This window comes from Parasteatoda tepidariorum, chromosome 8 (genome assembly GCF_043381705.1).
Source record: "Parasteatoda tepidariorum isolate YZ-2023 chromosome 8, CAS_Ptep_4.0, whole genome shotgun sequence".
Lineage (NCBI taxonomy): Eukaryota > Metazoa > Arthropoda > Arachnida > Araneae > Theridiidae > Parasteatoda > Parasteatoda tepidariorum.
This window is the reverse complement of record NC_092211.1, coordinates 27,447,098-27,462,907: the sequence shown is the minus strand read 5'-3', so window position 1 is coordinate 27,462,907 and position 15,810 is coordinate 27,447,098. Positions and strand designations below refer to the sequence as shown.

General features: G+C 26.9%; 2 protein-coding genes across 2 annotated transcripts in view; one reads left to right on the top strand and one right to left on the bottom strand.

Moving 5' to 3' along the window:
- The window catches only part of LOC107449048 (caspase-7-like), a gene marked incomplete in the record, with an annotated part of 17,103 nt that extends 16,257 nt beyond the window's left edge, over positions 1–846 (bottom strand). Inside the window, 1 exon segment of the mRNA XM_043040716.2 lies at positions 817–846.
- Positions 847–941: 95 nt separating this feature from the next.
- Positions 942–15,810, top strand: part of LOC107449050 (caspase-3) — a 36,313-nt gene continuing 21,444 nt past the window's right edge. Inside the window, exons 1-7 of the mRNA XM_071183867.1 lie at positions 942–1,157; positions 2,555–2,612; positions 3,877–4,012; positions 5,359–5,506; positions 7,328–7,506; positions 11,919–12,090; positions 14,569–14,791. Of these exons, the coding sequence (XP_071039968.1) occupies positions 1,154–1,157; positions 2,555–2,612; positions 3,877–4,012; positions 5,359–5,506; positions 7,328–7,506; positions 11,919–12,090; positions 14,569–14,791 (920 nt within the window). The 5' untranslated portion in view covers positions 942–1,153. The remainder of the gene's footprint in view (positions 1,158–2,554; positions 2,613–3,876; positions 4,013–5,358; positions 5,507–7,327; positions 7,507–11,918; positions 12,091–14,568; positions 14,792–15,810) is intronic.

Sequence of the window (15,810 nt, the reverse complement as noted above, 5' to 3'; positions counted from 1 at the left end):
ATAAAAGATAAAAATCATTGATCACTAAAAATTTAAAATCTTTTAAATTCTAATTAGATTTTCAAACAAAAGAAGGTAGCATAGGACTCATCTCATATAGCCTCAAACTTCCAGAAAATATTAAAATTCCATCTTGAATAGTTTTTTCACAAAATAGATGTTTGCATTTTTTGATCAGGAATTACCCCAGGTTACCCTACCTATGATGACCTAGAGAAGTAATTAAAATTTACAAATATGTCTTTCTTTTTTGAGTTTATGATTATAACAACTATTTACTGATAAAAAATGAATATTAATCATGAACATAAGCTAATAAAGTATCTCTCTGGCTCTCCCTTACAAACAAATAAATTAAACTGTGTTTTTAAGTTCCACCTTTGAAAGTTTGATTTCCGGAAACTTCTGCGATTAATGATTTTTTGAAACATCTGGACCTTCGAAAACTTCCGGATCACTGTTGGAGAAAAATCCTGAAATCCGGCACAATCAGCCCTGATTATGGGATGATTAACCATTATAATTTTGTTAATTATAAATATTCTAGAGAGATATTTATACCACAAAATATGCTAAGTTACTTTAAATTCATTAACGATTTCACTTTTATATAAAATGTCACAAAAAAAATTTTATAGTACCTAATACCTTTCATTCATATTAAAGTTGTTAAGAGGGTTATTGATGTGTATAATTCAGTTTTAGTTTCTTTTCAGAATGGAATTTCAAGCAGAAAAAAATACACTATAATTTTAAATTGCACTTACCCATTTCTATACTAAATATTTTTTCCCTAAAGTAATTTTCTTTCTGTTTTTATTTGTAAATAATACATTTCGAACTGCCTGTTTCTGTTTCATTTAAGACTAGTGTTCGTATTTTTTTAAAATATTCATTTAATTATTTATTCAAATTTTTCTGCAGATCAAATTGAATTAGAAGCATGAAAAAGGAGATATTCCATCTCAATTCAAAAGGAGAGTTCCTAACTCAGTTACGCATTACTTAAAATATTTTTATTTGAGATTACTCTTTTATACAAAAATACGCAGCTAGAAGCGATGTAGTTTAAATTAAAAATAATAACACCGGCAAACTCCGAACAACTGAATTAGTTTCACTTTGGATTTTGATTGATGTAACGCTATTTATCATGGGTAATATCTTAAAACCTGTTCCTTAAATATTTGCGCCTCTATATTATTATAATCTATAATGATATTCGCTAATTTTTCCTGGATGCTTTTTTTAAATAGATTGTTTTTATGATTTTTAAAACTGATGTAATACTTTTATGTTGTTAAATAAAATTCTTTAATGGTCTTTGAAGTTCTATCACACCATGAGATAGTTAAAATTTCAGTTGGATGAGATAGTTAAAATTCAATTCGAAATTAAAACTTAAATTGTTTTTTTTTAATGGAGGAATTTGTAATAAACCACGAAAAAGAAAAATTGAAAAGAAAATAAATAGATAAAAAGTGAATGCAAATTTTTGATTATATGTTTAGTCTCTTGTATTATCTATCACGTATCACTTTAATTTAGATATGCATAAATCTGGAAAATGTCAATTAAAAATTATTTTTTTAGCAATTTTTGAATTTATTTAGAAATTTGCCTGAAGTGATTGTTGGGGCTTTTTTTTTTTTCAAAAAGCCCTGAGTTTTTTTTTTTTTTTCTTAATCTGAAGGCTGTTATAATAATGAAAAATGGGGCAAACCCTAACCAGGCTGAGCTAGAAAGCTTTATATAGCTGCCCCCTGAAATTCAGTTAAAAAGAAAGCCTCACTTGTTGTCAACCATGAGTCTTTTATCTGTGAATATTTTGGTATTTTGATCTACATTAAAATAATCACTAAATATTGTTGACTACCAGGGAAAATTCTTTTTAAAAAAACATAATTATGAAGATGGACTATCTCCAAGGATTAAACTTCTAGACACCATTCGATAAACTTCTACATAAGTTTTTTAAGAATAAAAATTAAAATTCTCTTTGGCCATCCTTTATATATGATCACGATTCTGTATGGCAGAGAGTAAGCTGTTGTATTCTAATACAGTTCATGTCTTAACGCTAATTGAGTATCAAGTGATTTGTCTGCTCTGTCAGAGCAATCTAGGGAACTAAGCAAAGTAGAGTAGTGCTGCCATTTAATGAAAAATGGGAGAACTACAAGTTTGTTGTCTATGCTCCACGTCCATCACCAGATTCTCTAACCACTATGTAAAAGGGTTTATAATGTACAATCTTGTAATCAGGAAGCATTGCATTGAGAATCTTTATGTAATTACAAATTAAATTTTTAAAATAAAAAAAATTCCTCCATTTAAAAATTTTTTTCAAGAAACTTATAAAAAATGATTAGCTTATGTCTTTTAATTAACCTTTCCTTAACAATTTTAAAATCTTTCTGTCAATATTCGAATTTTTTTTTATTATTATTTATTTCTATGATAGTAACATTTTAAGTTTTTTAATCTCTTCTTTGTAGCTTAACTTGTTGCTTTGTAGCTTTCTTTGTTGTTTAACTTGAACTTCGAATTTCAGCTTCTTCTAGGACTACTGATTCTATACAATCAGAGAAGGATGAAACAGACTTATTTAGGTTTGCTTTTTAATATTCTGGAATATTGATATATAAATATATATATGTAACATAAAAAGCTTTAATTCATCTTTTCATGTTATTCTTTTTCTGTAAATCCTTTTCTTAATTTACTATTCAAAACAAAACACTCTTTCTCTCACTTTTAAATTCACATCCTGAACTTTAATCTATTTTTGGCTCAAGTATGCATTAATTAAAAGTAAGGCATTTTTCCCTTTGCTTTTTGTGGGAATTGCGCAACCTATTTAATAAACCAATTATAATTATTTATGTTTACCTTTTTTCTTGAGATAAAATAAAATAGAGGGAAATTCATTTGCTACTTTCCCTAGGATAAAAACTAAATCACAGAAATTTTGGGGTGCAATTTGAGCTCCACTATTGCTAAAAAAATTCTTTGAATATACTGAAGTATTTTGAATATGTGAAGCTCAATAAAAATATTTTTGCCTGTGCTTTGAAAAGCATTGCATATAAATATTGTTCATAAAATTGCAAGGTCCCTTTTCGGTTACTCTACAATAACATTTCATAATGCTTATCTTTGTTATTCGCTAGCAAACTTGATAAAAGCTTGAAAAGAAATTGTTTAAAAAAAAACTACCTAACTAGCGCAATAAATTTTATTTCAAGCAACTTTGAAAAAAATCTCCGTATTTATGTTTGTCATTAAAATTCATTCCAATTATAAGGTTCCAAAATTCATCTCCAGTTGTCAAAAAATATAAATCTTTTGTTTTTCTTTTATTTGTAAAAAAAATTTTAAATATTGCCATAAAATGGAATCTTTTGTTTTAAATATTGCCATAAAATTAACTGATATTTAAAGCAAATGTAGTCTGAGTATTTATTTAAAGGTGAAAGTACTTCTGGTGTTGAAAATGTAATGAAATTGAGTATTCTACAAAGAAAGTTTGAAACCTAAATTTTCTTGACAAATAAGTACAACAAACTTTAGTCAAAATACATTTTTCTAATATTTTTATAGTAGGCATTATTTGCTATACTTTCTGTTTTAGTTTTTGAGAAAAACTTATATTGCTCTTATTATATCAAGTTATTTTCAAATTACTATCTTTAACTGAAACAAAATTCAATGGAACTTCTTAAAACTAGTTTTATTTATTTAATTTTATTTTTGTGATCCTTTTCTAAGCTTTCAAATTGACTACTCTGTATATAAGTAAGGCCGTACTCAAGCTGGGGATCATGAGATTGATGAAGATAATGTTTTATTTTATTTTCATGTATTTTCTTCTAGTCCAGAGAATTACTGCTTTGGTGATTCTCCTTTTTCAAAGCTATTGAAGTCTGCTGATGTGTTAATAAATACTGATGATTTTGTTTTTTCCATGGCTTATGATAAAATTGGAAAATGCCTTATCTTCAATCACACTGTATGTATGCAATTTTTTTATTATTGTTTTTTATAATTATTTGAAGAATATTAAAAAAATGCTTAAGAAATTTTGTCCTGGAGTGATTTCATATTTGCCGAATTACAGAAAATTGTGTATTTTTGTTTTAACTATTTAAATTATGTTTTATGTTAACTGTTATTTGCCTTTTTTTTTGTTGCTATTATGTCACTTTTATTAAAATTGCATCTCTTAATAAATAGATGTTACTAAAAATAAAATAGTATACTCTTATAGATTTAGTATTCTTTTATAGATATGTTATTTGTTTTTTTATTTTTTAACAATTTCGATAAAAATATTTTAACTTCATATAATTTCAGTTTATGTAATTTTAAAAATCATTATAAGTAGAGTAGTTTCTTTATTTATGACCAATTGAAGCTTTTTTTTTATATATATACATGCTCTTCAATTATTATTGTAGACAACCAACCAAAATTATAATAATGTTCATTTTGAAGACTATATTTCTCTTCTCTCATTTTAAGCCTTCTTTGGAATATTTCACCTTTAGATTGCAAACATATATATTTAAGATGAGGAAATTAAAAATTGCTTAACTTATATGCATGTTATGAATCATTTATTTAGTTTCTAATTATTAAAACATTCATTAATTTTGTATTTTAGTAGATGACACCACAGATTCTAATCACACCACAGTTTCTAATCACTTCATAATTTTTACTTCCTTTTTGTTCGTTTGGTTAATTAAAGATATGATTTATTTACAATTCTTAAAGTTCTATGCTTTGGGACTGAGTACTAATTTTGCAACGCAGCATAACGAATAGAAAGCATAAACCTTTAGCATTTTTAATAATATGCATTTTTTGTAAAAAATTACAAAAATATGTATATATATAAATATTTGAATAAAATCAACCACTTATTGAAATTGTATTTATTAATTATTGATAAAAATGTGACTACAATTACCCACACTTCATTTCCCCCCCTCTTGAGTTCTTGTTGAGAAATCTTCATAATTTTAATTTTAGTAAATTGGCCCATTTTCTAAATGTACCTATATGAAGCTAAACCTATATGTACCTATATGAAGCTGTACCTATATGAAGCTAAGTGTCTATATTTTCGGTCTGTACTAAACATCTGTGTCTATACTAAAACATAACAACAAAAGTGGCTATACTAAATGTCGGGTTGATCTGTTAATTGATATGTTTAAAATGTTTTATTGAAAATTAATTACTAGCGATTCTAATTCCAAAAAAAAATTTTTATGGCTACTTTTGTTTGTCAGTTAGCTTCAGCTTTATTTTGCTGAATATAAAATGCTTTTTTTATATTCTCTTTATTAGGCATACAGCCCAAATTTAGAACTAAAACCAAGATCTTGTGGTGATCCTGATGCAAAAAGATTTAAACTCCTGTTCGAAGAGCTAGATTTTGATGTCGAAATATGCAAAAATCATGAGTATTGTGAAATTATGAAAGAATTATCTGAAGGTTTATAGTTATACATTTTATCATGCAATTTAATTTCTAATGGGAAGAAAATATTTAAAAGATTAGCTATTGTGAGATGATGTACATAAAAATAAAGTTCAGTACTTCTGAGTTTTGACTGACAGATGTTAAAAGAATTGCTGTATACCATACTATATTTGGAGTTCTCAGGACTGCCAACATCCCAGATTTTGCCTTTTTTTCTAGATTGTGGTAAGAACTTAGAATTGAGGCTGTAATAAATATTCTTCCACCATTCAGTATTTGACCTATTCACCGAATATTCAGTTGGCCGAATGTTAGGCCGAATATTTTTTGAAAAATCATTTTTTTACTGAATTTTTTTTTCAATTTGAATAGATTAAATAAAGAATAATCTAAAATGGTATTTTTTTTTTTACTATGTACAGTGGTGCCATTCTTCAGTCCTGAGGACTGAAATCGGTCTTGAGAAAAGATCAGTGGGATGAAATCCAATTTCATCATTTTTTTACTGAATTTTTTTTTTAAATTTAAATAGATTAAATAAAGAATAATCTAAAATGGTATTTTCTTTTACTATATACAGTGGGCCATTCTACAGTCCTGAGGACTGAAATCGGTCTTGAGAAAAGATCAGTGGGATGAAATCCAATTTCCAATTAATATTTATTCCCATTTAGTTGTGTAAATAAGTTTTGGAAATAAAAATTAAAATGTCTTTTTTTCTGTAATAAAATATTAACTAATATTTTCTGCCAAATCAATAAAAAATATAGGATTATTTTTAAAAAAAAACAAATCCTACAGAAAGGGTCTTGGACATAATTAATATGGTTAAGTTGTTTAACACCCCTGCATCTTGTAAGAACTTGGTAGGTAGACTTGTTTGGTAGGTAACAAGACTTGTTTGGACCCTCAGACTTGTTTGGTAGGTAAGCAACATCCCTACACTTAAGCCACTATGAATATCTTAGAGGCTCTTCACCCTGATCCAGTCAGATTTCCTCACTGAGTATTGATTTAAGAGAAATTAATCAATATTTTTCTTAATTATCAAAGTTTAACTCCATTTGTAATCTTATCTGTAAAGAATTGGTGTTAAAATTTGATTTGCTTCATATTTCAAGAAATAATAATTAATTATTTAAATTCTCTTAAAATTATTACAATAGATCTGTAGTTGATATCTAATCTATGTAAAGATAGTGGTTTGATTAAAATTTGATTTGATTCATGTTTTAAGAATTAATATTTACCAGTTATTTATTAAATTATCATTGTACGGCTTTATTCATAATAGCTCACATAGGGATTTCAATTATAATTAAATTATTGTGACTGGGGAAGACTGATTATTTCATTTCCATTATTAAACAGTTTTCAGTGATGTAATTTTATCCGCCTGTTGATTAATTGGTTCTTTAAATGTTGCTGTTTGAATATCTATAAATTGCATAAATATTTGTAATTTGGTGTAAAAAAGTAATAAATTATGCTATTTCATTTCCATTATTAAGCAGTTTTCAATGATTTAATTTTATCCGCCTGTTGATTAATTGGTTCTTTAAATGTTGCTGTTTGAATGTCTATAAATTGCATAAATATTTGTAATTTGGTGTACAAAAATAATAAATTATGCTAAAGTTAAATTTGATTTGATCTAGGTAAAAAATTTTTTTTTAAAAAACTGTCTTCAAATTGGCATGTCTCAGTATTTTTATAAATGTATTTTTTGAAAACTTGTGCTTATTTTGTTATAAAATTTAAAATTATAACTTTAATTTGCATCCATAACGTTGTTTATATTATTTTAAAATATATCTTTTTTTCTTTTTGAAGTTAATGAAGCTGGCTTTGATAATTATGGTTGTTTTGTATGCTGCATTATGACTCATGGTTTTTGCAATGGAATGTTGTATGCATATGACACCGAGTATCGTATAGATGATGTGTGGGATTATTTTTGCTCTGATAAATGTCCAACTTTGGCTAAGAAGCCAAAAATATTTATTATACAAGTAATCATTTTGTATTTTTATGTAAAGTCTTTTATTTTGTGCATTTGTAATTTTTTTTGTAGCATTTTGTATTATTCATACAGTAGACTCTCAATTGATTAGGAAATGCTTCATCCCAGATAATCCCATTTATTCAACTTTTGATGAAAAATGATAAATAATGTAAAATAATTACGCAATAGAGCATTATTCGTTAATTTGATTCAAAAGAAAAAGAATTAACGAAATTAATAATTTATTATCTGTTGAATGGTGTGATGACCAATCTCATATTCATGCATTAAGTAATAATTTAACTGTTTTTCCATTTTTTTAATTTCAATATTTTTAGCTTTTGATTTATACTAAGAATGATTCTTTTGCAATTTGACATGTAAAAAATACGAACTGAATGTAAAGCTTGCAAAAAAAATTTTAATCTGAACAACTGTGATACCTTGGAAAAGATTGAATCATATCTCGCCTTGTTGCACCCGCAAGTGTTCTAGAATGGGAGCTAAACTGATTGGCTGTACTCAAGGTCAGCTGTACAAGTCCAATAAAATAGGAAGGAATAATTATGAGTAAAATATGTATGTACTTTCCTGTACATTTTAAAGGCTGGAATCCTGATGACTCGGGAGATAGAGCGTTCGCCATCCAATGATCAATCCCGGTGATGACTGGTCGATACGAATTCTGCATCCGGTTTGCACCGACCACAGTGCTGTCGTGAAATATTCTCAGTGGTAGACAGATCATGGGTTAGAGTCCCCTTGACATCAGACTAACAGTGGGAGGTTCTCGTGGTCTTATTATCCATGTAACGCAAATGCAGGTTAATTCCATCAAAAAGTCCTCCACGAAGACAAATTTCTCCCAATACTTAATCCAGGAGTTCCCTTGTCTTCTGGATTGGGTTCAAAATTACAAGGATACGGAGTTGAACATTAGTAGGCGTAAACCCAAGAATTGGGTTGGCTGTTCAACGACGGTTATAAAAAAAAAGGCTGATATCCTTGCTTTTTCTGGAGTGTTGTCCTGGATAATTTGATCCCATTAATCGAGCATTGTTAATCGACGTCCGGTTAATTGACATAATTTTTATAATATAATTTTTTGTATTACATATTAAATTATGCTTCTAGTAACATATAAACATTACAGCAAAAGCCTTTTTCTTACTCTGCAGCAATTTTCAAAATTTATGTTTTGATGTTGAAATGCTATTTTTTTTTTATTATATTTGAATAATTGTAATTTTTAGTTTTGAAATTGGTTTTTGAAGAATAAAAAAAGGTACATTGTTGGAAAAAAAAGCAAGAGATATTTTAAATATGATTCAATCATTTTTTTTTTACATCTTAATTAAAGTAGTTTGTTTTAATTATATATTTAGCTCAATGATTTTAAAATTCAATGTTGTTTCTTGATATTTAAAATTTTTATATTAGAACAAAACCCAATTAATCTTTAAAGCCCATTAAGTTTCCATTTACAAAATTATTACTTAATAATAAAAAAAGTTTCATATTTTGGTAAAAGATTTTTTTTTTTTTAATTTAACATGCTTGAAGTTTAAAACAAATGAAATTATATCCTAATAGTTTATTTTCATAAATGTAGCTTTGTAGAAAAACAGAAACTTTTATTAGTCAGTAGAAAGTTACTTACTTATTTTGTGGTACCAGATTTTGTAGGGTAATGAAACAAGTTATTTAAATTGTTTATTATTAGGTATTTGAAATTTATTTATTTTTAATTATAACTACTACAGTATTAAGTGATCTAAAGTATTTTGTGTTTCATAATTCATGTTTTCTGCTTTCACCTCGAAAACAAATTTTCAACTTAGTATTATATTCTGCATTACTTATGGCATACTTGAAGCTTTCTTTTTTGAACCACATAAATTGCAATTGCAAAATTTTTAGGTTAAACATTCTTCAGATATTTTTGTTGATTGTACATACCATCATTAATGTGATTTTCCAAATTATTTGGTACCATCATGTGGGGCTACTTTGTGCAAATTCGAATTTGGCACTTTTCAAGTGCTGCTATTCAGTATTGTGTTTTTTTCATGTTAAAAATGAGTGGAATTTGAAGATAGAAGTCTCCTCTATTACTACAAACATTTCTTCGAATTTTAAAACAATCTCAGAGTGTGTTTTGTTTATCCAATGTCAACAACTTTCCGAGAACGTCGGACGTGGAAAAGTGTGCGTGGAAACTTTAGCTGTGAAAGGCAAAGACGTTGATAAAAAAATTGTCGCAAGTACAAAATTTTTTATTTATATATTAATAAACAATTATATCATGTTAGCATTAAAAAATTTTGAAAATTAATAACAAATAAACGGAAAATTAAAAAAAATGCACTGTGGGGCTATTTTGTGCAAAGTTTCATTTGCTTTTTTTTTCGACAGGAAAATGGTCAGATGTTATAAAAAAATACCTGGAACGAGAAACTACCGTGATTGCACTTTAGAAAAGCTGCAACAATGTTTGCAAGCAGTTGCTGGTGGTATGTGGATTGCAGAAGCTTCTCAGAAGTACAAAATCCACAGAAATACTATCTCTAATAAAATTCACAAGAAACACATGAAACATGCTAGTAAACTATTATTTTCCTTCTACAAAGATTTTTCAATGAATTAATCAAATGATTCAACACATAAAAATATATTTTATAGGTTATCATCAGGTGATTTTGACAGAAACTAAAGAGCAAATTCTGTCATATTCATTCAAGCATGTTATGTTCAAATTTATCAATATTATAAATGTTAATGAATATGTAATAATTATTTTTTTTTGAAATTTCATCTATTTCAATGTTCAAAAATGTATATGGTTTCCTTTTAAACTCAAATATTTTGAAATAAACATTCTTTTTAAGAAAAAATTCTTTATAAAAAATGGTTTTTTAACGCTGAAAATTATTTTCATACTAATATCTTTCCATATCTTGATGTTTTTGTTATTAAAAATGTCAACAATTAACTTTTTTAACAATTTTATATCAATATTTTACTAAAAACATGATTATTAAACTGAATTCCTATCGCTGCACAAAGTAGCCCACTTGGGGGCTACTTTGTGCAAGGTATGTTTTGACTTATAATTTGTAAATAATACATACAAATAATGCCAATATTGATCAGATTCACTCGTCTGAGTCCAGTTATGAATATAATATTCATAAATTTTACTGAAGTTTGAATTAACATAGTTTTTTTACATGTCAGAGTTCAAAAACTGCGAAATCCTGCACAAAGTAGCCCAACATGACGGTACCAATGAATAACCAAAAACCTTTTAATTGCTGAAAACAAGAGCATCTGCAGAAATACTATCCAAAAAATTTTCACAAATAATTTAAATAATTTGTTTAATGTTACAAAACCTAAAGCCTATAGGATATAATTTAAATTTTATGCATTTAACTTTTAGAAAGTAAAAGCTAATTATCTGTAAACATTGTTGTCTTGAAAATAAATATAATTTAAGCACAATAAAAATAGACAATTTTGTGTTTTATTAATTTTTTTTTTAAATTTTGAAATAATACAAATACTATATATAAAGTTGCAAGATAAACCATGGTAATATATAATAAAAATTACACAGTACACACATATTTGTTCATCGTAAGATACTATTTAAAAATACAACTTTTTAAGATTTCGATTAAAAATGCAAATAAAACTTAAAAATCAACTGAGTCTATAGCACATTATCATACAATGGAATTCTGGTCTTATTTAAAATAAATTAAATATTATCATTTAAAGATAAATATAATTTTAATTATGTTAGATTTTCTGGGAATACAAATGTACCCTCTTGACCTTTGCCTTTAAAGCTGGGTTTTATGATGAAGCACTTTAAACAAAACATTCAAAGATCAACAACATCATGACATTACATAAAAATAGTTTTCTGTTAATGAATAAGTTAGAAAAAAAAATGATGAAAATACAGTCCTTAATCTAGTTGCCATGCCAAAGAATTCTGTAAGTGTTGAAAACTTCTATATCACTATTTTATTGAAAGGCAAAATTCTGCATAAAACACATTTTTGCTAAATCACATTGATTAGACTTAAAATGCAATTGAATTGAATTGAGTTCATCACAGCACTAAAGAAGAAAATAAATTGATAAAGTGATAGAATAAATAAAAAATGCTAATTTAAGTTTTTTATTTCCATAGTTTTCTATAAAAGGCTGCATGCTGTTGAGATTAATTTAAATGAAAATGTACCCTTTTTTTAGAATCAGAGTATGCATTTAATACCCTACTGTTTGTACAGTTATTACTAATAAATTTTTGTTGCTAATTGTTTAAGTGGAACTAATTTATAAAAGTAAAGGAAGAAAAAAGCTTAGAATTTGAGAAAAGTTTTAATTTTGAAATTTACAATTTAGGCATGCAGAGGAGAGGACCCTAACTTTGGACAAAAGGTTTCATTTTGTCGAGAGTCAGAGGATTTGGGAGACTCTGAAGAAGCGGATTTGAAAAATATTGAAGATGGAATTAGTCTTATTCCAGATTCTCCTATTTACAGCGATTTCCTCACTGCTTATTCAACATATGATGGCTAGTAAAGTTTTGATTTTTTAAAATTTTATTTATTATAAAATAAACAAGTATGCTTATTTTTACCTTTCGATTTATGTTGTTTTTATATTTATAAATTATCAAAATTGTGGTTCAATTTATAAAAACTCTAATGAGGAAAAAACGGGCAACTTTCTTAACTCTGCTTAAATGAGTTAACTCTACTTAAACTGGCTACTTTGGTGTCCTAGACTGTTGACACTCTAGAAAAAATCACTGTCTTATCATCAGATAAGTGATTGTGCACAGATCACTTCTGAGGAGTGATTTTTCTGCAAGAAGTTTTTGATATCTATATAGCAGTTTTTTTTCTTCATGGATTAGTCAGTGAGAAATAAAGAATATGAATTTGTAAAAGTGAAAAAACACCACAGGTTTGACAATACAGTGTTTAGCATTAAGAGATGCAGTTTTGTGGACACTTAAGCAATTGCTTGCAATTAATAATTAAATTTTTTCTTGGAATATATTCCATTCAAAATAGGTCAACAGTGTACAACAAGTTTGTATGAAGGAATTGTCTGACCATTACAAACAATTACATTTCGTTACGAATAGAGTAAACTTATATTCAAATTCAGTCCTCTTAATTCATATATCATAAGATAAATTGAAAGACTTACCCTTATAAGGAGGATTTGTAAAAGAGAAATTGTAGATTCAGCTATTGAAAAGGAAGGTTTTCAAAGCACTTTTGAAGAAAAAAAAAAGCCTTTTATTTTCAAAAGATTTCACATGTGGAGCTACAGTTATTGGTAAATTGAAGATATTTAGTAAAAATCACCAAAAAATTTTTTGCATCGTGCAAAAAGTCAAAAAAATATTTGATTGGGAAATTGCTTAAGAGTTGTGAAAGCAATTTGAAATATTTTAAGTTTCTGCAATGTCTAAAAATTTCTGATGAGAAAAGTTCTCTTTTAAAATCATGTTAAGGAAATATTTGATTTGGAAATTGTTTTAGAGTTGTGAAAGCAATTTAAAGTATTTTAATTTTCTCCAATGTCAAAACATTTCTGATGAGAAAATTTGTGAAAATGTTCTAAAAATCACTAATTGATTACCAAGATCAATAAATCTAAATGAATGGCATTTACTCCAAATTGAAAAAATAAACTTAAATCATGATATTAGAAATGATAATTTCTGGTGTACAGTACTTAAAATGAAAGATGCTGTTATCCAGACAAAATGAGAAGAAGGTACTCAAAATGTATTTTGTCTATTAATCATATTAGCATTAATAACTTTTTATATTTAAAATTATTACACAAGCTAGTCGTCATACTGCACAAAGTATAAAATTAGGCTTTTATGTGGGTAAAGTGCAATTGTAAATCAAAAATCATCATCATAGTTGGCCAGACAGCCCAATGTGAGCCAATGCCTTTCTCTGAAGATTTCTCCATGACGACCTCTGATTCACCTTTGATCTCCAATTCTTTTCATTAATTACGAGAAAATCAGACTCCTGAGTCAGCCCATCTCAACTGCGGCCTTTCCCACTCTCTTGTTCCAGTGGGTCTAAAAAGCAGTATCTTTTTTATTGTATTGTCACCACTGATTTGAATCACTTGGGCCATCCGATTCATTCTATTTATTTTTTATGTATTTAGTAATATCAGTTTGTTTATAAATCTTGTACAGTTCAAAGTTAAATCTCCTTCTCCAGTTATGGTTTTCATTTACACCACCAAGTATACCCCGCAAAATCTTTCTCTCAAATATTACGATACAATTTTCCTCCTGTTTTGTCATTGTCCAAGCTTCTGAATTGTATTTCAAGACTGGCTGGGTTCAAAATTGGCAATTTGCTTGTTTCAAAATTGTAATGTATACATTAAATGCATTTTGCAACAAATATTTTTTAGTATAGTTCTTTAAAGTCTATGTTTAACTAAATTTTGTCAAATACTTTGATTATCTTTATTGCTAAATTGACTTTTTTTAGCTATAGATTATTTCTAATATGATTTTTTTTAAAAAATATAATTTAATCTAAGCAAATAAAAAGGTTTGCAGAAAGTGGCTATGAAATGAAAAGGACTTATCAGTATTGGTCACTGATTCATTCTGTTTGATAAAAAAAAAAGAAGTGTCGTAGGGAAATAAAATTAATCTAACAAAGCAAGCAATGATTCCATGATTACCAATTAACTTCTTTAAAATCTATGCATATATTATTTAACTGAAACTGGCAGAATTTTTTTCGTCACAAAATAAATGAGGCTCACGTTTTATTGTAACATTTTGTAATGAATTGGAAAAAAATCACAAGAAACTATACTTGGTATCAATTTAGACAATGGTCAATATTAATGAAGACAACAGAATTAAAACTTATTTTAAAAAACAAAAACAGTAAATCGGAAAGAAAGCAATGATTCTGTGTCATTATTGTACTAATTAACTTCTTTAAAATTCATACTTTACTAACTGACATTTTTTTTCAATTGACAGGATTTTTTTCATTCAGAAATTCACATTTCTCATATTTTATCACAGCATTCTGTGATAAATTGAAACAAAATCACAAGAAACTGGATTTGGTATCAATTTTGACATTGGTCAATTTTGAAATTGCCTACAATTTTAGAAGTCACAGTAAGGATCCCTCAGAAAACAATCTAAAACAGATGACGTGCTTTGATTCTTCATTGACAAAATTGGTTAGGTTTCCATAGTATATTTTTGCCATGTAAGTATACAAGACTTTTTTTTATAATTAATGTTTTTATTTTATTGCTTTTATAATAATTCATTGCTTATAAATTTATCGGTAATAATAGTATTTATCTCATTTTATTACTCATAAAATAACTTTATTTAATAATAAATTGATAAATATTAGTGTCTTTGTGAAAATCGGGTACATCAAAAACTAAACATTTTTGATGTTTCAACTCCAGCTTTTCTCCCAGATGATAAACTAAGGCTCCAGCAATTTTACTACATGCGTGATTTTGAGTTTGATTTTAATCTGAAATTTGGCATGCATAAAATTGCAACATAATAATCAGCTCACACAGATTTAATTTATAGTTCTGATAATGGGATTGGATGCTGGAAATGGGAAATCTCCAAAGCTTTCCGAACTCCTGTTCCAAGTTCCTGATGAGCCAGATTTAGAAAATCTTTTTTTTTTCTACTGATGAATCTTTTATTTTATTAAACAAGGAAAAGCTATCAAAGTGATGCAAAGCAGTAAATATTGTATGCAGGGTTGGCAAGATTTTGCCGCAGGTGGAAAAAACCATGGTAAATACCGGTAAAAACCGTCCTGGCAAAAACAGGTTTTTGCCAAGCAAATTGGCAAAAAGTGGCAAAAACCTATATTTTCCAAGATGAGAGGACAAAAACACATTTTTGATACAAAATTATTCCTAAAATTGAAATATATACTATGAATATAAATAATTACCAAAAAATGAACAAAATTATTATTCCATAATAAAATGATAATGTAATAATATATCACTTTAGTAGTTTAAAGCATTATTAATTGGAAAATTTGCGATTATTCTCTTTTTTCCAGTGAAATGAACTTATTTTAAAGTAATATAACTATAATTTAAAGCATAAAATATCTATCAACATGTGTAGTTAATTATTATAGAAATAATAATTTTTTATAATATATGATAATATTATACAAATAATAATATTTATTTATAAAAAGCATTTATTTTAGGAGATCATATA